Source organism: Neolamprologus brichardi, chromosome 11, assembly GCF_056152115.1.
Source record: "Neolamprologus brichardi isolate AB-2024 chromosome 11, ASM5615211v1, whole genome shotgun sequence".
Taxonomy (NCBI): Eukaryota; Metazoa; Chordata; class Actinopteri; order Cichliformes; family Cichlidae; genus Neolamprologus; species Neolamprologus brichardi.
The window spans coordinates 13,924,822-13,945,707 of NC_142114.1; the positions used below are offsets into that span (position 1 = coordinate 13,924,822).

The 20,886-nt window shown below is 37.4% G+C and overlaps 3 protein-coding genes and 1 long non-coding RNA gene across 5 annotated transcripts; 1 reads left to right on the plus strand and 3 right to left on the minus strand.

The window, feature by feature from the left end:
* Positions 1-169: 169 nt before the first annotated feature.
* pals2a (protein associated with LIN7 2, MAGUK p55 family member a) lies at positions 170-9,463 on the minus strand. 2 transcript variants are annotated; one of them, XM_006801389.2, is made up of 14 exons: positions 9,297-9,463; positions 8,011-8,095; positions 7,359-7,482; positions 6,493-6,611; positions 4,962-5,114; positions 4,416-4,565; positions 3,977-4,204; positions 3,123-3,254; positions 2,328-2,430; positions 2,138-2,209; positions 1,881-2,042; positions 1,574-1,776; positions 1,364-1,492; positions 170-1,246 (listed from the first exon to the last, which is right to left on the minus strand). In XM_006801389.2, the coding sequence occupies exons 3-14, from the start codon at positions 7,387-7,389 to the stop codon at positions 1,070-1,072; spliced, it is 1,659 nt and encodes a 552-aa protein (XP_006801452.1). In that variant the 5' UTR covers positions 7,390-7,482; positions 8,011-8,095; positions 9,297-9,463; the 3' UTR covers positions 170-1,069. The 2 variants fall into 2 exon arrangements, with proteins under 2 accessions (XP_006801452.1, XP_006801454.1); XM_006801391.3 differs by lacking the exon at positions 7,359-7,482.
* Positions 8,515-16,898, plus strand: LOC102790311 (uncharacterized). Its single transcript, XR_437292.3, has 4 exons — positions 8,515-8,543; positions 8,670-8,823; positions 15,442-15,595; positions 16,700-16,898. It is a non-coding gene; the product is annotated as an uncharacterized LOC102790311 (long non-coding RNA).
* Positions 10,560-12,088, minus strand: LOC102790015 (peptide YY-like). The gene is made up of 4 exons (XM_006801392.2): positions 12,058-12,088; positions 11,664-11,846; positions 11,484-11,573; positions 10,560-10,683 (listed from the first exon to the last, which is right to left on the minus strand). Exons 2-4 carry the CDS (start codon positions 11,825-11,827, stop codon positions 10,659-10,661), a joined length of 279 nt encoding a protein of 92 aa, XP_006801455.1. The 5' UTR covers positions 11,828-11,846; positions 12,058-12,088; the 3' UTR covers positions 10,560-10,658.
* Positions 15,597-19,276, minus strand: malsu1 (mitochondrial assembly of ribosomal large subunit 1). Its single transcript, XM_006801387.2, has 4 exons — positions 18,857-19,276; positions 17,657-17,832; positions 17,487-17,568; positions 15,597-17,395 (listed from the first exon to the last, which is right to left on the minus strand). Exons 1-4 carry the CDS (start codon positions 19,191-19,193, stop codon positions 17,241-17,243), a joined length of 750 nt encoding a protein of 249 aa, XP_006801450.1. The 5' UTR covers positions 19,194-19,276; the 3' UTR covers positions 15,597-17,240.
* Positions 19,277-20,886: the final 1,610 nt, after the last annotated feature.

Consider the following 20,886-nt stretch of genomic DNA (forward strand, 5'->3'; position numbering starts at 1 on the left):
GACGCTCCTAACACAAACCTCATTCTGCACTGGCTTGTGTACATTTAAACTTTTTGTATCATTTGCTGCTATATACACTTTTGATTTTTAATATGTCTGAACGTAGCATGTTTGTCGGCAAGTTTGCTTAAAGAAACACCTAAAACACAGCGGATCATTAGAAAACACCAGTTATTTATTTGACATCTGAAAATACATCTTATGTGAAATCTTGTAAAATATAATTTTAAGTAAATATGAATTTTATTTAAAACTGTTAAATTTTAGTACATATCACATCAAAAGGGATGGTTCACTGAGGTGCAGTACCCTGTTTGAGAGTCCTGTGGAAAGTCTTTCTTTGAAAACACAAACACAGCACCAAATACTCAGAAACATTTACATGATCCAAACGTCTGACACAGAGTCAGCGTATTTAATGTAATATCTTTCGTGCTTGAGTTAAAGAGCCATAGGTAAACACTACAGGATTAGTTTTCTTCCTGTACAACTTCATACAGTGACTGGCAAATCGTTTTCCATTCATTAAGTTTGGCTGAGGAGTTAAATGTTTGCCTCCAGGAGGAAAAAAGGTCTCATATATATGACACTATTCTACACGAATGACAAGTCTGTAGTGACAGAATGAGATGAGAAACTGGACGCATAAGCACTGTAAACTGTAACACTGAGGTATTATTCTTTTCAATTAGCGAACCCTCATTTTTATGTAGAATAAATACAACTTAACTGATCTTACATACAGATGTAACATTAAAAACTGGGTTTGCTTTCAAAAGCATCTGACAAGAGTGCCAGTACTCTTCCAATCCATGTGAGTAAAAAATATCATTTAAAAAAATACTTGCCAATAAATAAGTACACTTCCTATGTGTTGTGAATTGCATAGTGTGCTAGAAAGGAATCTGGCAATTCAGGTTAAGGTGACTCTGATGCAACTTTGTGTGAGACCAAATTCACACAGGCTTGATGTCCAACACTTACTTTGTGTGCAGCACAGTGTTGAATCCCCTTTTATCCTAAGCCTGGCACCTCCAACAGCAGCTTCTCTCCAGTGGGGGATAAAATATCAGTAGACCCAGCTGACTGGAACCCACTGTGGCTCTATGATTAATTGCTCCACTGCTTCCTGGAGCTTGTCAAAGGCTTTGTCCAGATTGTCATTAACAATAGTCAGGTCAAAGTAGTGGCTGTATGCCCGGCGGATCCTGGCGCTCTCGTCTACAGTCTTCTTTAAATCATTCTCCTGTTACAGAAAACGGATTAAGCCCATTTATAGAAGGGAAGCCACAGCCATTACAGTGACGACCACTGTAAAATCCCACCATCGTATTTAAGAATGTTTCATCGGCTTAAAACTCACCGTGAGTAGTTTGGTCGTAAGTCCAGCATCTACCACAGCTTTGTGCATAGCTCTTAGTGTGTCCAGCTCAGGAGCAGCAATAAATACCACAAACGGCATAAACTCAGCAGTCTTCAACACTTTCAGGGCCTGGGAATAAAATGTGATGTCACTACCAAAGCTTTTAGGAAAAGCAGATCCAGATATTGAGTGTGTGCATCTTTGACCGACCTGAGGGTTAACATCTAGGATACAGGTACGGCCGGCAGCCACCACTTCATGGATAGAGTCGATCTTGGTTCCATAAAGGTTGCCATCGTACTCGCCGTGCTCCAGATAGCGGCTCTCTTTGATGTCCTTCTCCATCTCTTCCCGTGTAACAAAACAGTAGTTTTGCCCATCTTTCTCCTCTTCTCTGGGACGGCGTGACGTAACTGAATGTAGAAGGTAAGAAAAGGCATTTCATGTGGCCTGACGGTTCTAAAGTCTGAACATTTCGGTGGTCTCAGGTCTATGTCTCACACGTGCACGCACTCACATGGGACAGTGGTTCCATATCTCAGGGGATTCACGACAATAAGCCTGTTCTTTAGGCTCCGCCTCCCAACTCCCTGAGCTCCAATCAGAACCAGCGTTTTCCTTTGGAACGGGGGCATCCTGGCTACCTCTTCATAGGTCTGCAGCTCGTAACGATCAAATTCTGTTGAAGGCGATACAGAGTCAGTACTGTGTCACCATTTAAAAAAAATGTAAATATTTAAGCGCGAAAACCCTAAAACTGCAGGTAATACACACCTGCATTCTTGGTAGTGAGGTACATCATTTTTTTCTTTTTTTTCTTTCCAGTCAGAGTCCCACAGAGCATGCCTGAGTCAAATGCACAAATTATTAGTGCTACGCATTTTGGTGCTGAAGTCTAACCTTCATTAAATCTATACAAGAGTAGCTGGTACAGTTGGAAAGCGGGTCAGGGAGTCATACTAACCTGTACCTGACGTGTCCCAGTCTCTCCTCACAAAGGCTTTTCTCTTCTCCTCCAAGACCTGACTAGGGATGAGGCCAGTGGCTCCACCAACAACTTTCCGTGCCTATACAGGGGTCAGAGTAGTTGAGAGATGCTTCAGACTATTGATTTAAATATATAGAAAGAAAAAAATAATTTGATGGTTATTAATCTTTTAGAAAGCTGTAGATTCTTACGAACTGACTCAGAATAACCTATGTAAGTCGCCAACGTTGTTGCCAACATTCATGGTTGTGTGTAGTGTATTATGTATTAACTACTTTGCGATCCTTGTGTTTTACATATTGTGGCAGCCATGACAGAAAAAACACAAAACGACCTTTTTCCCCCTCCTGGTTAACCTGATATTTGTTGTAAATAGTTTGTTCTTTTACTTGTCCCTCAAGCTTTTCTACTTCTTTGTACATTCCCCTGACGCCCATTCCGATTTTGACAGTGTCCCTCAATGGAACTCATGACATTTGTGAGTCCTTATATTGATCCTATTATCTTTCACTGTTGCTATGGTTCTTGTTCTTAATTGATCTCACTGATAAATTCATAAACTGCAGCGAAAAAGTATTTGAAAATACCCTGGTGGAATCCAAGGTCAAAAGCCAATCACAGTAGTTGTGGGGAACATCAACGCAACATGCAGTTACATTTCTAGAGAGATGCATGTCAGGCTCTATTATGGATCCATATAGAGTTTTAGAGGGGTTTGCGATCAGATTTTCCTCCTGAAGCATAAATTCCCAGTAATATGAGCACACTCACCTGCCACCAATTGGGGTCTTCCTTGTTGACTACATGAAGCACATCTCCTCTGGAGAAGGCCAGACCCGCCTCTTTACAAGGGATCAGGTTATCTGTGGCTGGGTTGTAGTTGAAGTGTGACTTCACATAAACCTGCAATTTAACAGAGGTGTGGTGTAAATCTGTACTGTGACATTACAACACTTAATTAAGCTGCAAAAAAACTACATATGTCTCATGACTCTTGATTTTGAAATACAATATGAAAGTAAACCTTGTTCTTTCCCAGTCAGAAGTCAAAAGCCTGAGTGAGGTGGACCAAACACAACTATTAAGTGTGAACAGGAACAAACATTTTTACTCTTACTAACAGTAGATCATTTGTCGTCCTCAGTGCAAAGTACCAATAGCCTTATGATATAATTTTACCTAAGGCTTCTCAGTGTCAGCTGCTATGTGTGCTCCATTGAATAAAGTGGTGCATGTCCTACTTGGTGTGTGGAGTGTTATTAATAGATCCTCCATGGGCTCAGTTTTCAAGAACCTGGCATTCAGAGATCACTCAGCTCTCAATCAATATATTATTCATTACAGCACAATTTCAGAATATATTATTGCAAATCAAATCAAATACCAACAGCAAACATTAAGGTACATTTATATGACTGAATGTAACTTAATATTAGATGAAAAACTCTAAAATTAAGAAAAATGTAATTAAAAGCAATTCATCTTGCATCCAACTTATTAATTAAACATCCATCCACCCATTTTCATCCGCTCATCCAGGGCTGGTCGTGGGGACTGAAAAACTCAACTAAGATTATCAATCACCTCCGGGTGAATTCAGAAAATGAAACCTCCTTTTTCTGTACCTGCGGAGGTGCTGGTGTGTCTTTGTAGCTTGGCAGGACCTTGAGTGTAATACTCCCGCTGCAGTCCCTCAGCAGCTCCTGGAGCACATGGGGGTCGCTGCCGACCTCTCGACCATTCACCTCTCGGATTATGTCCCCTGTGTGCAGCATGCCTTGCCTGTCAATTGAGCTTCCGTGCAGGATCCGGGCTATCACCATCTCTCCTCGCACCACGCGGAATGTCACCCCCTGAAAGAGAGTCATTAAAGTACTGTATATCCGCACTTCATAAATCATAGAGGAGGCCAGTTTCATGCGTTGGTCAGCCAAGTTCCTCTAAAACATGATGATTAACTATGTAAGGCTAAGTCACTGCATCCTAACAGATGGTCAGTGAAAGGGCATGTGTAAAACTCTTTGCAGCTTAACAGGAGTGTTTACCCATGCCTTGCTAACTCACCAGTGGTTCCCCAGCTTTCTTCTGGATGCCAATCATCCTGACAGCATCAGCTGGCATCAGTGAACTGGTCATCATGGAATTACTGTTAACTGCAGTCTGCGATGTTTCATAGCACTTTGCAGCCACTTTGTCATGAGCTTCTATCAAACACTAAGACAGAAGAAGAGAAAAATACGCACAGAAAGAAATGACTTAACGATATGTTTCTTGGAAAAATGAGAAAACACTCCAACATGCATTAGATGAATTACTATGAACAAATGAAGACAAACTGCACTGCCAATAGACCAACTGAAAAATAAGTCTCCCCCAAGCAGTTACAGACAGTGAAGACAAACGACATTAGATTTACTCAAACAGTGCGTAGGAATCCTCTCAATACTCTCCGAAACAAATTAGTTGATAGTAAGAAAGCGAGACCAGTTAGGTGAAGCTTGCAGACAGGTAAATCATAAGAAATGAGGTAGGGGTTGGAGAAGCAGCTCTGGCTTCCATTTCCACTCCAGTAAAAAGCCCCACCCCGCCACTGAATAAGACTTAAGGTACCTTGAAGTGTGGCTCCTGCAGGATTTTGACAAGCTCAGCAGCGGCAGCATCCTTATCTGTCAGATTGCTAAGGGCATCCAAGATCTCAGTGACAAGCTGAACATTATCATCCCGCACGGCTTGTAATGCAACTTCCTCCAGACGCTCATGTGCCTAAACACAGACATGTCCACCAAAAGAGTGTACACAGCAAGTCAATGTTTGTATCAAGCATGAGGCAAATTTGGTTAGCCTTACAAACTGTGATTTTATAGCATAATAACATTCCCAAAGCTGTAATTACCACTTGACGTTTTTTTCTATATTTCTGCCAACCAGCCAGATTGCACTTTAGATCCACTCAGTGGACCTGTTTGTTCCACTGAGTGGATTTATAAAGTTTGAAAACTGTGGCGTGAAGGTTGTGATTTTAGGAATTTGGACTATATTTTGCACATGTGGAAGCATGGGGGCTTGCAAGTTGTTAAGAATGGACTATGCCATTATGTTCCTCAGCCAGAGTTCTGAATGACTTCTTAATACCTTCTTACTGACAAAAACGATTCCATAATTGTCATAATTCCATAATTTAATCCATATTTGCACTGGCTACAACAGCAGGTATTCATAAAAACCCACTTGCTGATATTTTTATTTAATTTTAATATACCTAAACATTTTTAACAACTCAATAACAAAAAAAATCAGTGAATTAATTTACCACCTACACCAAGAACAAGCGGGCTTTGTTTCTGTTAAACTATCACTGTGATATGCAGAAGAATGAAGGAAAATTAAGAGCAGAATATAAAGTAACAAGGGATTCAAATCCATTTAATATGATTGATGGGCCATCTGTGTAAAACAGTGTATTTTGTTTTTTTTAAAGCTACAAACTCTTGTTACGAAATAAGGACAAGAGTTTCTCTTTGTGGACGGTTTTCTATAAAAAGCTATCTATTTATAGTTATGGTAGTTAAACCTGATGACCTCAATCTGCACTGGAGATATTTTTTTCAGAATGTTATGTAAGTCATTTGTTCTTCATGCTGTAAGCCTCTTTATTTGTGTGTCAAATTGATTGATCTAATTTTAAGAGGTTTTCTTTTTTACTTAAGCTTCAACATGAACTTAAATTTGTGGTGATTAAATAAAAATAAAAATACAAAAAAGCTGTGCTATACCACCCTGCAGAGAGTAGACCTTTGTGTTTTACTCTTCCGATGACAGGAAGGGTATTAGATTCCAGTAGCTAGATTTCTGGTAACTAACTTAAATGTGGACACGAGAAAAAGACACACAACAAGTAATCAGTTCATGTGATTAGAACTCTTGCACATAAAGCATGAATTCCCCATTTCTCCCGTCTCCACACATGAGAAAACACCAGCTACAATTCACTTCCTCTGTCCTACACAGACTTCTAATCTACTTCACCTATAGCTAACAGAAAAATCTACCTGATGAGATTATGGTGAGATGTATCTGTGCAACATTTGTAGGAAGTGGAGAACAAGCAAACAGAAGTAGTATCAGTGAGTGCACAACATACCTTAGCAAGGGAACGGACGATGGGGCTCTCCATGATCCCTCTGAGGAAGATGAGGTCAATATCTTTAGCTCCAGTGCCTGATGGCATGTCTCTCAGGTTCTCCAGCACCTGTTGCATGGCTGTAGAAGAACAGATAAACTTAAATAATTTAGCTAACCATTTGCCAACTGCTCTCTTTACTTCTTTTAAGCTCTAAAATGCACTGCTATGTAAAAACAGAGGCAGAAATGCTAGTGAAAAACCAACCTCGTGACCAGCAGTAATGAATATAATTAAAATTCAGAGCCAGTGGAAAACTATTTCAGTATACTACGAATGGACAAGGCAAGAACAACAAGTGGGGAGAGAATCAATGGGCCAATTCAAAGAACATTGCTCATTTTCATTGCAACAGCAACAAGGACGCACGGTCACCAAGGAATTGTTTCACTAATAGCTTTGTCTTGTAGTGACTAGTGACACAGGTCAAATTATTATTATTATTTTACTTCTAGCATGATCAACAAAATTAATGCAACATCTTTCTTGTCACCAAGAAAGACGTAGCAATAAAAACACTTGTCATTTTTTTCTCTTTTGTTTATACGAGGACTACAACACTGAATTTAAATGTAATCTGAACAGATGAGTCTGAAACGTTTTTTATCAAGAGAACCATGTATTAAACATATTTTTTTCTACATTTTTGTCCATAAAAAAAAGAACAAATGGAATTGTTGACAAGCGGCCAAAGGCACCCCCACAACTATCTCTGAGAAGTGGGCACAGTACCATTCAAATGGTAATTAAATGGCAAATATGGTAAACAACACTGCTGCAATTCCTGTGCAAAAGGCTAGTCGGGGACTTTGTCTCTTACAGCTTACCTGAGCCAGACTTTGCGTTGGCCACAGTCATGTTTATTATTCCACAGCTCAGGATGGTGAAACTCCCTAAACACGGTCAAAAGCCACCCAATTGCTGTTTACAGAAACCAGAGCAACTGGAGAGCTGCAGGATGTAGGAAACCCACGCGAGTCAGTACAGTATCACACTAAACAAGTCTTTTTCAATGATTAGAATCAAGCCTGCATTTACTGCTGTATGAGTGATAAACAGATGCAGAACGGAGAGCAATTAGAAAAGAAAGCATTTGTTGGTCTTTGTGTTTTATGCATGTTAGCACAAAGGGCACTCATGAATTAAGCAGATGACAAAGAGGGTGATTGAATGACAAAGGATGAGTCTTCCATCCTTCTGGCTAAAGGTTGTGCCAGCCACACACAGAGAGGGCCCTGGGGATTTTCTGTGCAAACACGGCCTCCAAACAGAGTGAGGAAAAAAAACTCAAAACTCCCTCAATACACAGTATGACAAACAGTCGACTCAGGAAGCCTTGTTTGACTACAGATTGTGAACTGTATAAATATCATAAATGAAACACTGTATACTAGCTATGCACAATCAACAAAAGCAGCAAAACAACCATGCTGACCTAAAACAAATACAAAAAAAAAAAAAAACATGGCAACAACTCACCTAGTTACTGATTTCAGATCATCAGTGCAGCAGGCCAACACCGAGCCCCACGTTTTCTAAAAAACACTCATCTGGTACCTCTGGACTAATGAGAGAATGGAAGGAGAAAAATCAGAAATTGAGCAAGACGGTTTTAACACCATTATAACTATCAATAAAAGCAAATCATGATAAATACGCAACTCCCTACCCTTAGGGTCCCTTTATTGTCCACACTTCTCCTGCCCATTCAATGTTATTGTAATGTAGTCATTGTGATTGGCCAAGATGATCACATGACCACTGCCTATTTAAAGAGGAATTTTATTTTAAGCTTAAAGGAGTCAAATTATGGACCTACATTTTATCTGATTTAAAGTAATCAAAAATTAAATCATGTAGTAAAACAGTTGTAATTTGTATGGGGCGCGTGTTTTTGGTATATTATATTTACATTATTTAAATATTCTGTTTTACTTCTCAATTACATGTTTCAGTTGTTTCGTTTGCATTATACACAATATATTCTACGTAGGGCAGACAGCATTTCGTTGGTCCGTATCCTTAGCATTTGAATAAGGCAAATGTTTAAACATTACTTTAAGGAAACTAAAACCTATGCACATCACAGCTGTTCTCATAAGAGTGTTCTCTCTTCTTCTTTCTTTATACTCCTGCAGCACTTCTTAGAAGAAGCTGAAATTGTCACCAAACCTCAGGCAGGACGAGTGACTTATAAATGTGTTCTCTGCAGCGGTTAAATTAACTGATGTCAAGCTACACGCGCACTGGGCACGTGTAACCACTTCAACGTGAGGTAGCTTAGCTGAAATGGTAAGTAGAAGCCGTGAATACTAATTTTGGCGTTAATTACAACGACCAGTTGCTGGTTGAAATAAACTAAACCGTAGGTCTCTACTCTCAGATGGTCATGTCATTAACACCAGAGCTCGTGCCGTGTCGGTTTGGATCTCATGTGCGGGCGAATTAGCAGCGCTAACTAGCAACTACGAGTGGCGTGCGCTCTAAGTTTTATTTTTGGCCGACAAATAATACTAATAATACATAATAACAGACATGCTAGCAAAATTTAAAGAGGCTAGCTTCGGTAGTTAACGCTCAGTTAGTATCGGCACTAGCAGCAGAGAAGTAAAATCAGCTAAAGTTAGCTTTGTAGTAGCTAATAGTAATATGTGGCTCACAGTAGCTACTTAACATTAGCCAGTGGCACAGTGAAATCCGAGAAACTACTAGGTCCCGTACCGTTACATAGCTTCACATAAATGAATGAATGAAATATACTTTACCCAGTTAAATCAGTATCCAGTCACGCTTTCATGCTTTTCTTTATTCCGGAGTTTTATAATTCGCCGATCATTCGCGCACAAATAAGTTGTTACTGCGTTTTCAGAGTGCGTGCCTGCATGCGCTCCTGCTCTCAGTTCCCCGTCCACTCACGCACTGCTAATGTCATCCAGTGCCGTTCAAGTTTTATCTAGTGCAGCGAAAACCCGCTGTCTTCTCATATAACTTTCTGTTACACTAAAATAAATAACGGTAGAAATATTAAGTAGAGTAAACGTTTATGTATGAAAGTAAGCTGTATCAAAGTTGTTGCCCTCTTCGGATTTTTATGACCCCCTTAATTTACTTTTTGTTTTGTTTTTGACTAAATGTATTTTAACAACAGTACTTTGTTGAATTAAATATGCGAGTACTGTAAATTAAAATATACAGTTGCCTTTTGACCACCTATTGTGCCTTTTCATGGTTCTTATGAATAGGGATGAATATTGAGTCAATTATCCATTACTGAATTGGTTTATAGGTCTCATCCTTTATGTATTTCGTGTATTAATTCCTGATCTACTGTAAGTGAGTGTGTGTGTGTAGTCTTTAAAAACAAGTCTACTAAATGTCTAACCTTATATACAGATTAGTTTCTCTGCTGACTCCAGAAAAGCATGCACAATGATGACAGCTCATATTGCATAGCAAACAGCACAGCTAAGAACTAAACTGGAAGGATACGCTTACCCCAAGAGATACTGTAAGCCTCACTGCCATCTTTGATTCCTGTAATAATTGTTGCCATATCTGGCAACAAATAACCTCATCTGCACAACCGACAATAATAAAAAGTGACATTTTCTCTCAAGGCACATAGAGACTACCATAGCATTGCATGATTTGCTTTTATGTATCCAGGTCACTTGATGAGATTAAAGTGTTAATCTGTTGTGAGTTAGGGTGCAGGCAAATCTCAGTAGGCTTGATAAAAGAGGTAAAAGTAAAGCTGAGAAGAACACTTTGATGTACTCATATTACTAATTTCTATTTCACATTTCCCCTAAATAGGACTCTTGCAGCAAACATGTTTTAAAAGCTATTTGCCCCACTTAAGAAAAACCTCAAAATGCTTAGATGTCAGCTCACCATTAGAGTGCACTGTTACTCCATCAGTGAATGACACAGAAAACACTGTTCATCACATAAGACACACTTGTACTATCTAGCAACATGTCACAGTGCAGCAGTGGCAATAACACAAACAGTTTAAAGTAGTTTCTTTACACAGCGTTTATTCCATGCAACACAAGTTCAATTCATGGGAGTAAAAGACGTCATAGTGGCAGCGTTATGGTAAAGACAACCTGGATGTAACAGCTCTAGCAGCATGGCAGCCCATCATACCTACAGAAACACATTAAAACATAATAATTAGAAATTGAGTTTCTAGAAAACACATTAAAATATCTGCATAATGTATCCCTCTTCCTAATCAGACTGAAGTAATATTCAGTCCAATGAAGAATATATAATATACAAGAATGAATATATATATATATATATATATATATATATATATATATATAGATAGATATAGATATATCTATATATATATAGATAGATATAGATATAGATATAGATATATCTATCTATATATATATATATATAGATATATATATATATATATATATATATATATAGAGATATATATATATATATATATATAGATATATATATATATAGATATATATATATAGATATATCTATATATATAGATAGATATATATATATATATAGATATATCTATATATATAGATATATATATATATATATATAGATATATCTATATATATAGATAGATATATATATATATATAGATATATCTATATATATATATAGATATATATATATATATAGATATATATATATAGATATATCTATATATATATCTATATATATATATAGATATATATATATATATAGATATATATATATAGATATATCTATATATATATCTATATATATATATAGATATATATATATATATAGATATATATATATAGATATATCTATATATATATATATATATATATAGATATATAGATATAGATATATCTATATATATATATATATATATAAATATAGATATATAGATATATAGATATGGTAGTTTAACAGAGAGATAATGGGGTAAATATATTTACCTGATATAGCTGGATCCTGGAACATTTTCTGTGCTCTCCCTCACTAGCACATCAGAAAATACAGTATCAGGACTGTCTCGTTTCCCATACCTGTGCATAAAGAAGATATCAGCAATTAAACAATATTTTTTTCCATATAGGGTCAAGATGGACTTAATAATATAGAAGTAGATAACTAACCTCTGTCTTGTTATGAGGTTGATGTAGTGTCTTAGTGCAGAATAATATTTGGCAAGCTCCTCAGGTGGCGCGCCTTGCCGTGGACTGGCAGGTTTGGCTGGGTATGCATTTATGCCAGAGTGAACACAAACCAGCAGGCAGAGAGCCAGAATACTCAGCGGCATCACAGCGTTGGAACACGTCCTAGATCACAGGGAAAATTAAGTGAAAATACAGAGTAAAAAAAAAACAAAAACACAAATCCAGCAACTCACGGCAAAATCAGAAAAAGAGCTCTGCAATAGAGTGACCATGTTCATGAAACAAAGGCAGTCAAATCTGTAAAGACATGCTGACTTTAAATTTAAAAAGCAAGCCTCTCCATCAAATTGTTACAAATAAAGATTTTGCTTACACTTTAGTTCTGCTGTAGTTGCTTTTCCCGCTGTTCAAGGCACATCTGTCTGATTCCCTACATTGCCCATGTTTTATACAGCTTGTGCCATGTGGGGAGGGGTGGGGGGTAATTCTGTTCTTTTAGGCTACTCCTGAGAAATATCTATGGTTGCATTATTTAAGCTCAAAGTGGCAAAGCAGTGAAACAAAAAATGGCATTATTTCAGAAAAAAAACTCATAACCTTTGTTTGTTTATACATTTAAATTAAGTACATCACTAACATGCTACAGAAATTTGTGTTCTACAATAGGACCAATTCATTTGGAACAACCCAAAAGGTCTGCATCATTTTTGTTTCCCATAATGGCTTTGTTTTCTATGTTTAAAAAAAAAATAAGAAGGTCTAAATAAGCAATAAGAGTACACCTGATTACAGAAAACTTTTCTTTGGTTCACAAAAAGATTTTGAAGTTATCATGGAAAAGTACTGATGAGTGGAGATGAAAGCTAAAAGTTTTATTAATGTAGAAAATCCACTTAAGACCAAAAGCAGCATGATATGTTTTAATAAAACTGATGATGTGTAACTTAAGATGGCCATGGTTTTCACATTAAGCTGAAAAATGAAAGGATGCCCTAGTGTTTGGAAAGATTATGTTTCACTTCATAGAGAAATGCAAAGGGGGTCTACATCAAAAGCTACTTTTAACTACTACCTTAATCACAAGGGGCTGATACAGCAGGAAGCTCCACATGTTTGATTTGACTTTTTTTTTTTTTGAAATGCCGGATGCCTTGACTGATGCAGCTCAAAAGAACTTGTTGCTCATCAGGAAACAAAATTAACTCATGAAATTGTGCATTAACCATCTCAAAAATATGAAAAGCTGCTGGAAATAAAAGAACAGGCATTCGTGCTCCTTGCTATCACACAATTGTGTATTGTGTGCAAATTATACAAGAGCAGCCTAGTCAAAGCCTTTAAACGGTTAGCAGTAATGAACCAAAAGTTCAAAACTCATTAGTATATGTTAAATCCTTTGATTTTATGGCCTTTTAAAACTGCTTCATGTATCTCATCTTTAAGTCCAAATTAAACAGTACTGAATACAGGCAGTTGTCTTAAGACAATAACTGCAGCAATTTCGGCCAAATGAGCAAGCATAGCTCTAAATTACTTGAAATCGTACAAGAAAGGGCAGGAAATCACAAAAAACTCCTTAAACTTTCAATTTCAGTTGATAGAGGGCACAAAAAGCTTTCAGCCCCAAAATGATAAGACAACTTTAATGGCAACTATTTTCTTAGAAGGGCACTCAACAAAAATTTGGCAGTAAATCGTTGCTGTTCTGTGGCAGTCATATGAGCACTGCACTCCAAAGCAACAGCACAAGTCCTTGCTGGTAACGTCGGCTAAACACAAACAAAAAACTTTTTCTGGCTCATATTACAGGCAAAATATTCAGATGCTGTAAAAGAAAATGACATTGTTACTCATAGAAAGCATTTACATGTTAATACTGTGATTTTCACTGAGTATCACTGCCAAGTGATCAGGTTCACTGTTAGTATGAATCTGTCAGGAAAAATGCTCCAAAACAACACTATGCTGATCAGATCAGTCAAACTTGGCATGCTTGGAGCAGCCAACCAGGCATCAATCATGTACTTAATTGTCATCACCGGACACAGGCGTTGGGGTACAAGAAGCTCAAAACTATTTATTTACTTTTTACAAATACTACCAGAATCTTTGCAAGCACATGTGTACTTGATGCAGAACAGCCTTTACGGACTGATTTAAATAGTTTGTGACATCAGGATGATGTGATGACAAATGAGGGCAGGGTGGATAAAGCACAGAGAGTCCTTCAAGTGTCATTTCTGATAAAATTGGTGTGCTCTCTTGTAATGCGCCTCACAAACGTTATCTACAAAGAGAGAGCCCACCTGCAGGACTATCAGAAGGCCTAAATACATACATTTACTCGTACTAAAATATCAAAAGCCTGACAACCAGATGGACTTCTAGTTGAGGATTAAAGCTAAAACTTTCAGTAGGAATTCTGGAAGATGAATTATTTATTTTAGCCAGTTGCACTGGGTAGTAATGACCACCTACTAAATAATATACTCCTTTCTTTATACAGAAACCTAATGCTACACAAAGACCATGATAGAATTTAATTGCATATGCACTTTGGTAATGTATGTGAAAGTAAGCCGACTGTGTGCTTTGCATAGCAATGAGTCATGCAAGACATAAACTCTGCTACTATTTACTAATTAACCTCCCTTTCTTCATAATCCCCTCCATCGTAGCACCTGGTCCCTAATGGGGAGAAATGGGTGAAACAGCTGTATAGATAATGAGAACATTATCTACTCAAAATTTGAGTGGAACAAAAAAAGATTTTTCAAACTGCAATTTTCCCCCAGAACCTTTTTTTTAAATTAGAAATAAGCTAGTTTAAAAAAAAAATACTATATTACAATAAAGACAAATAATATTAAAAATAATTACTTGATAGTCTTATTTTTTAATTTAAACTACTGAACAAGTAAGTGTGATCAACAAAGTCCAACTTTCATCTCAGTGAGTTTCTATTGGGAGTGTACTGGAAACCAGAGACTATGTTGCATGAAGATGTCCAAATTCACTGCTTCCCCATCTGTTTTTAAACATTAGTCTGACTCATTCTTCATTTTCCATTCATGTGCAAGCAGCACGACCACAAGTTAAAAGCATTCAAACACCAGGTCCAGTCGGCTCTGTGCAGGCATCTCCTGCCTCATTACATTTTCACATTTAGCTAATGTCTTGACAATAAGTCAATGAAGCGTAATGCTTGCATGCAAGAAAGTTATGGGGATATAGTGCGAGTTGTATCCGTGTTTGTGTGTATGTTTTGGCTTAGTTTCTACCCTCAGGCTCCGTATTCTTTAAATGTCAAAAAGGTCCAAAAATCTATTTATCAGTCTGTTTTTTAATGTGATATTGATGTCAGAAACCATGAAAAAAGACAGAAACTCTTAATCTGTCCATGTCCTAATCAACCTAGGTGTTGGATACACTTACTTTAGAGTCTTTTATTGTCTTATTATCTTGTAAGTGCCGAGTGAATGCGTGTTACGAATAATGGCCTGGGCAATAATTTTTTGTCCGAAACAAAGCACTCAGATGGATTTGGCTGAAAACATCATCTTAAATGACTTGTTTTAGTGACTCTATATTCTTCTTTCTCTTTTATTCATTTATTCTTGCTTAAATTTTGCAGAAAATGTGTTTCTGAGACTTGAATATATTTTAAATACAGACTATTTTTTTAAATTATACCTGCAAATGTGAATACTGCTTTGCTGCTGTCAAGTTTAAATATTAAAAGGCTCTTGCTCTTCAGACACAGTTGCAGGTGCTTGTGAATAAGTATATTCACACCTGAGGAGACTGAATCAACACTGAACCTATGCATTTCGTCTGCTCGACAGCAACGTCTGCCTCTTCTTTGTCCTCACCTCCACACCATATTAATCATCAATCAACACGTCTGAAATGTAAGAAAAAATAATTTACTTCAACAATCTAAACAGGATAAAACATACATTTTATCTGCAAACTCATGAGTCATTTAAGCATTTTACAAACATATCACCGTACCAGTGATGTCAAACAGTATGAAAAATTAACAGAATCATTAGAGGTTGTCAATTTTTAAACACAAAAGGTGTTGGGTTTCTGGATTATTTATCTAAAGAAAAATACTGAAGGCTGACCAGTATACAAGTATACATTAGCCTATCACAGATAAATCACTATCATTGTAAATGCTGGCAGGCCCCATTTGCCTCAGTTAAGGTCAGAGCTCTTGATGCTTACGATTCTGAAAAGGAGAATGTGCATGCCTTGAAGCTCAAGGGCACTTGGGTTATGCAGCAGGACAATGATCCAAAACACACCAGGTGTGGCCTAGTCAAAGCCTGGACTCAAGTCAGATTGAAATGGGTTGTCATGACCTTAAGCAGGCTATCTGCACTAGAAAACTAGCATTATTTGCATCAGTATTGGCTCACCCAAAAGAGAATTAAAACAAGTCTGCAAAGAACAGTGGGGCAAAATTTCTCCACAGTGATGTGAAAGACTCACTCCTGGATTGTTATCACAAATGCTTGATTGCAGTTCTTGCCAACAAAAGCTGAAACTACCGGTTATTAGGTTTAGAGGGCAATTACTTTTTCAAATATGGCCAGGTAGATTTGGGTACCCTTTTTCTTTTAATAAATGAAAAAATTTCAAAATGGCATTTTGCATTTACTCAGGTTGTCTTCGTCTAATATTAGAATTAGTTTGATCTGAAATTTTTAAAGTGTGACAGCCATCACATCATCTTTCTGCAGGGATGACCCCTGCAGAAAGATGATGTGATGGCTCAGTAACATGCTTTCTATATCTGCAAATTTGCAAGAGCCTGTGTCCGAGTGGTGTGTATGTCATAACAAAGTGTAAGGCACCGTGCATAAGTCTACACAATTTGTTGTTTCTGCATATTTGATGTTACAGGATCGTACTTTCTATTCTTCACATAGTATTACCAACTACACATGCATTCAAGTGCAATAGAAAGAACAATAACAACTACTACTCATCCATTTTCTCTGCAGAATTTTTCAGAATGAAGACCCTTCTTAAGCGAACCACTGCTTGCACAGCTTTGCTGAGAGTGTTATAAACACTTGAGTCGGTGCATACTTCGTTGGACAAGTTATGTGATGCCACAATTTCTAAATAGCCAAAAGCATGTATTTTTTTCTTTATGTTCCATTAAAAACTTCAGATAGTAGCTCATCTGGCAAAATGCAACCTTGAGAACAATTTGGAGTACTTTTTTTATTGTGTGCAAGTTTATTAAAACCTGCCCAGTAGTAGATGGAGTAACAATTCTTGTGAACTGCAGACAGATGGATGTCTTGCCATGGGATATTATGCTCATTGGTCCTTTGGCCAGATGAGATATAATGTAGATAGTACAGTTAATATATCTGAGATCAGTATATACTGATAATTTGGGCTTCAACATTTCTGTCACTTAAAGTACTTTTGGAAATCCAACAGATTTCAGGTTTTTGACTGTAAAGAATGTATCCAAAACTCAAAGGAAGTAGTTCAGTCTGGGCACATCTTATTATTTCGCCTTAGATGTTGTCACTTTGTAACTTCAACATCAAATATGAAATCCTCTGGAAGTGTCTCAGTTGGGATACTCTTCAGCTGCTCATCGTAGCTGCGGAGAGTCCAAAGTTTTTCGAGTTCATACACTTCTCTAGTCTCTGGCAGCATGAAATGAACAACCATATTACCTGAGACACAGAAAAACAAATACTTGTAACTTTTATAGATGGTTAATTTAGTAGATAGGAATTGTTAAACAAATAATAAGGATATACATACCAAAGTCAATACACATCCAATCTTCTGCATCTTTCCCTTCAATCTTGACATTTGGATCTTCATCTTTCTTCAGAAACTTGTACTGAAGTAAAAGCATCCTTTGTATGAGTTTAAAGAACAAATATATTTAGCATGTAACATGTAACAAAGAATAAACAGAGGTAAGTTACCACTTTAATGGCATAAAGTGCCATTGCGCGCAAGTGCCTTGGTGACACACCGCTGACGACAATGAAGTACTCGGCGTATTTGATTTGCTCTGGTACTTTAATCACACAGAGGTCTACTGCATTTTCCTGACGCAGAAGAGACACCAGCACATCAAGACCGAAAGTCTCCAAGGATCCTTGACAAAAAGAAAAGAAAATAGTAAAGCAGTACAAGAATGTAAGCAGCACAGGGATCCTACTTTCTTTGAGTCACTGCAAGGCAGTTTGGAAAAAGACATTTTACAGAAACATACTGGTACTTTGAACATGAGTCACCCACAATGAAATGGCAAAAATGCATTTATCCATGTAACTAAGAAGTATTTTCTAGTAATTTTATACAGAGTTGGTCCTGGTGAGGAAGTTTACACAGGTGTGACTATAATTATTTTTTCTTCATCTTCATTACTTCCTCTTGTCAATATGTGAAGGTGTGGACTTTGTCAGAAAAATTCTGCAGTGTCTGTAACATTACACAACCTGAGTAATACATCAGCAAATATAAACATTACATTACTTTTTAATTATTTATAAATTCTGTATATCCCGTGGACATGCTGCAGTTTTGTGCAGCCTGTTGCATGCTGTAGTGTCCATAACTGACACACATCTGATGCTTATTTGGCTTAAATGAAACACAACAGCATAAATGACAAATAGTTTTATATTTAATGCGCAATCATGTCAGATTTAAAAATATTTAATATTTATATTAGAGTTTAATTGTTTTCGATGAAACTGCACACACTTGATGTGAACCATCTAAACCGTGTGAATCATCTTTTTAAGTATCCCAACTGTCTATTTTCCTTTGTTTTATCTGTAAGTAAGTAGTAGATATTTACATTCTTTAATCCTTCATGAAATCCCAGTGTTTACTATTACCTGCCAATTAATTACTGGCACAAATAATAAGCATATTGAGCAAGAACTTAGGCAACTGCCGTCATATTGGCAGTTTTGTCAGAAATAAGAAGCAGGACTTTGTTTTTGTGCTTCCACCTCACAACCTGAAGATACACCATAAAAACTTTTCAGGTATCACACTTTCAAGACCAAATGTCGCGTAACCGTGAAACGTCAAGAAATTCAATTATATTACACATGATAAAGCAAGTAAGCGACTGCTCTTGAAACCTCTATCACACTTTAAGTACTTACTGCGACTTAAGGAGCTGTTTTCGCTGCTATTATCGTCCAGCTCATGTGAATCATCTTCAATCACGCCATTACTCTCTGAATTTCGGCTCTCTTCGCTTTCCGAATAACATCTTTTTATGTCAAAGTGCCCGGTGAAGGACGCTGTGTGATGCGAGTTTTGACATGAGGTCAGATTTGCTGTAAAATGTTGAGGCACAGACAGGCTAATGCACCGAGCTTTGGAGATTGAACAAATGCTTCCAAAAGCCTCTGTTCGCTTTAGAAAAACACTAGTTCTCAACACCGAGGACAGCACTTTCCGCGAGTGACAGAGTAAATTCATGGTCTTCACCTGCATAACATTACAGTATCATGGAAACAGCTATCCACGAGTTTACAGCGCTAAAAACAGGAAGTGTTTCGTGTCCACGGTTTTGATTGGCTTTTAATGCATTTTTGTTGGCTTTAAGGTCGTGATTGTGGGGGAGAAAATATAGAGCTCCCCCTATCGGTAGCGAAAGCTGAAACTTCAGGCTGTGGATTTTTTTGTAGTCTGATTTCCACATGTAAGGTTAGTCCATTGCCCTGTGATTTACTTTGACTTGACTGATGAACCCACTTTAAACATGTGAAACATGTTTAGAAATTACATTTTAATGATGTAATTATTTTTTTGTTTTTTTAAAGCCTAATAACAGTTATTAAATCAATCACAATATTTAATTTTAAATACCTGACTAATATTTTGGAACCAAATCGCAATTGCGATTTTATTTCTAGCACATTTCATTCTGCAGAATGACACAAATGCACACACAGGTGTTAAGTGAAGGCCTGTGAGAGTAAACACGATTGAGTCTGGGGTTTTTTTATGTACTTGACCTCAGGTCAGCAGGTAGCTTGTTCCAAAGAATGGGACTACTGTAATTGAAAGCACTTTCAGCACACTTGGATCTAATTTTGGGAATAGTTACAAGATCTACATCTGATGACCCAAGCGAAAATATAAACTTAAAGAGGGATTTTAAAGGTAATTCTGTATTGAACTGGAACCAATGAAGTGACTCCAACACTTGGATATGCTCAAGTTTCCAAATGAAACAAACAAGATGTGCTTTAACTGCAGGCTGTCAGCTTTTAATTGAGGCTATTTACATCTAAATCAGGTGAACAGTGTAGGAATTACAACAATTTCCATATGTGCCTCCCACTTGTTAAGGGACCAAAAGTAATGGGACAGAATAAGAACCATAAATCAAACTTTCACTTTTTAATACTTGGTTGCAAATCCTTTGCAGTCAATCACAGCCTGAAGTCTGGAACACAGACATCACTAGACACTGGGTTTCATCCCTAGTGATGCTCTGCCAGGCCTCTACTGCAACCATCTTCAGTTCCTGCTTGTTCTTGGGGCATTTTCCCTTCAGTTTCGTCTTCAGCAAGTGAAAGACATGCGCAATCAGATTCAGGTCAGGTGATTGACTTAGCTATTGCAAAAAAAAAAAAAGTCCACTTCTTTCCCTTCAAAAACTCTTTGGTTGCTTTTGCAGTATGCTTTGGGTCATTGTCCATCTGCACTGTGAAGCGCTGTCCAGTGAGTTCTGAAGCATTCGGCTGAATATGAGCAAATAATATTGCCTGAAACACTTCAGAATTCATCGTGCTGCTTTTGTCAGCAGTCACATCACCAATAAACACAAGAGAACCAGTTCCACTAGCAGGCATACATGCCAATGCTATGACACTTCCACCACCATGCTTCACTGATAAGGTGGCATGCTTAGGATCATGAGCAGTTCCTATCCTTCTCCATACTCTTCTCTTCCCATCACTCTGGTACAAGTTGATCTTGGTCTCATCTGTCCATAGGACGTTGTTCCAGAACTGTGAAGGCTTTTTTTTAGATGTCGTTTGGCAAACTCTAATCTGACCTTCCTATTTTTGGGGCTCACCAATGGTTTATATCTTGTGGTGAACCCTCTGTATTCGCACTGGTGGAGTCTTCTCTTGATTGTTGATTTTGACACACATACACCTACCTCATGGAGAGT

Excerpts from the sequence above, each read along its gene's own strand:
- pals2a (XM_006801389.2), bottom strand. The coding sequence starts at position 7,389 with ATGACTGTGGCCAACGCAAAGTCTGGCTCAG. Across the intron at positions 2,431-3,122 it reads AAGACCCCAATTGGTGGCAG|GCACGGAAAGTTGTTGGTGG; the intron begins GTGAGTGTGCTC and ends ACCCCTGTATAG. Across the intron at positions 1,493-1,573 it reads TCCTAGATGTTAACCCTCAG|GCCCTGAAAGTGTTGAAGAC; the intron begins GTCGGTCAAAGA and ends TTTTATTCCCAG.
- LOC102790015 (XM_006801392.2), bottom strand. The coding sequence starts at position 11,827 with ATGCCGCTGAGTATTCTGGCTCTCTGCCTGCTGGTTTGTGTTCACTCT. Across the intron at positions 11,574-11,663 it reads AACCTCATAACAAGACAGAG|GTATGGGAAACGAGACAGTC; the intron begins GTTAGTTATCTA and ends CTTTATGCACAG. Across the intron at positions 10,684-11,483 it reads CCAGGATCCAGCTATATCAG|GTATGATGGGCTGCCATGCT; the intron begins GTAAATATATTT and ends GTGTTTCTGTAG.
- malsu1 (XM_006801387.2), bottom strand. The coding sequence starts at position 19,193 with ATGCAGGTGAAGACCATGAATTTACTCTGTCACTCGCGGAAAGTGCTG. Across the intron at positions 17,833-18,856 it reads AAACAGCTCCTTAAGTCGCA|GATCCTTGGAGACTTTCGGT; the intron begins GTAAGTACTTAA and ends CTTTTTGTCAAG. Across the intron at positions 17,396-17,486 it reads TTGGATGTGTATTGACTTTG|GTAATATGGTTGTTCATTTC; the intron begins GTATGTATATCC and ends TCTGTGTCTCAG.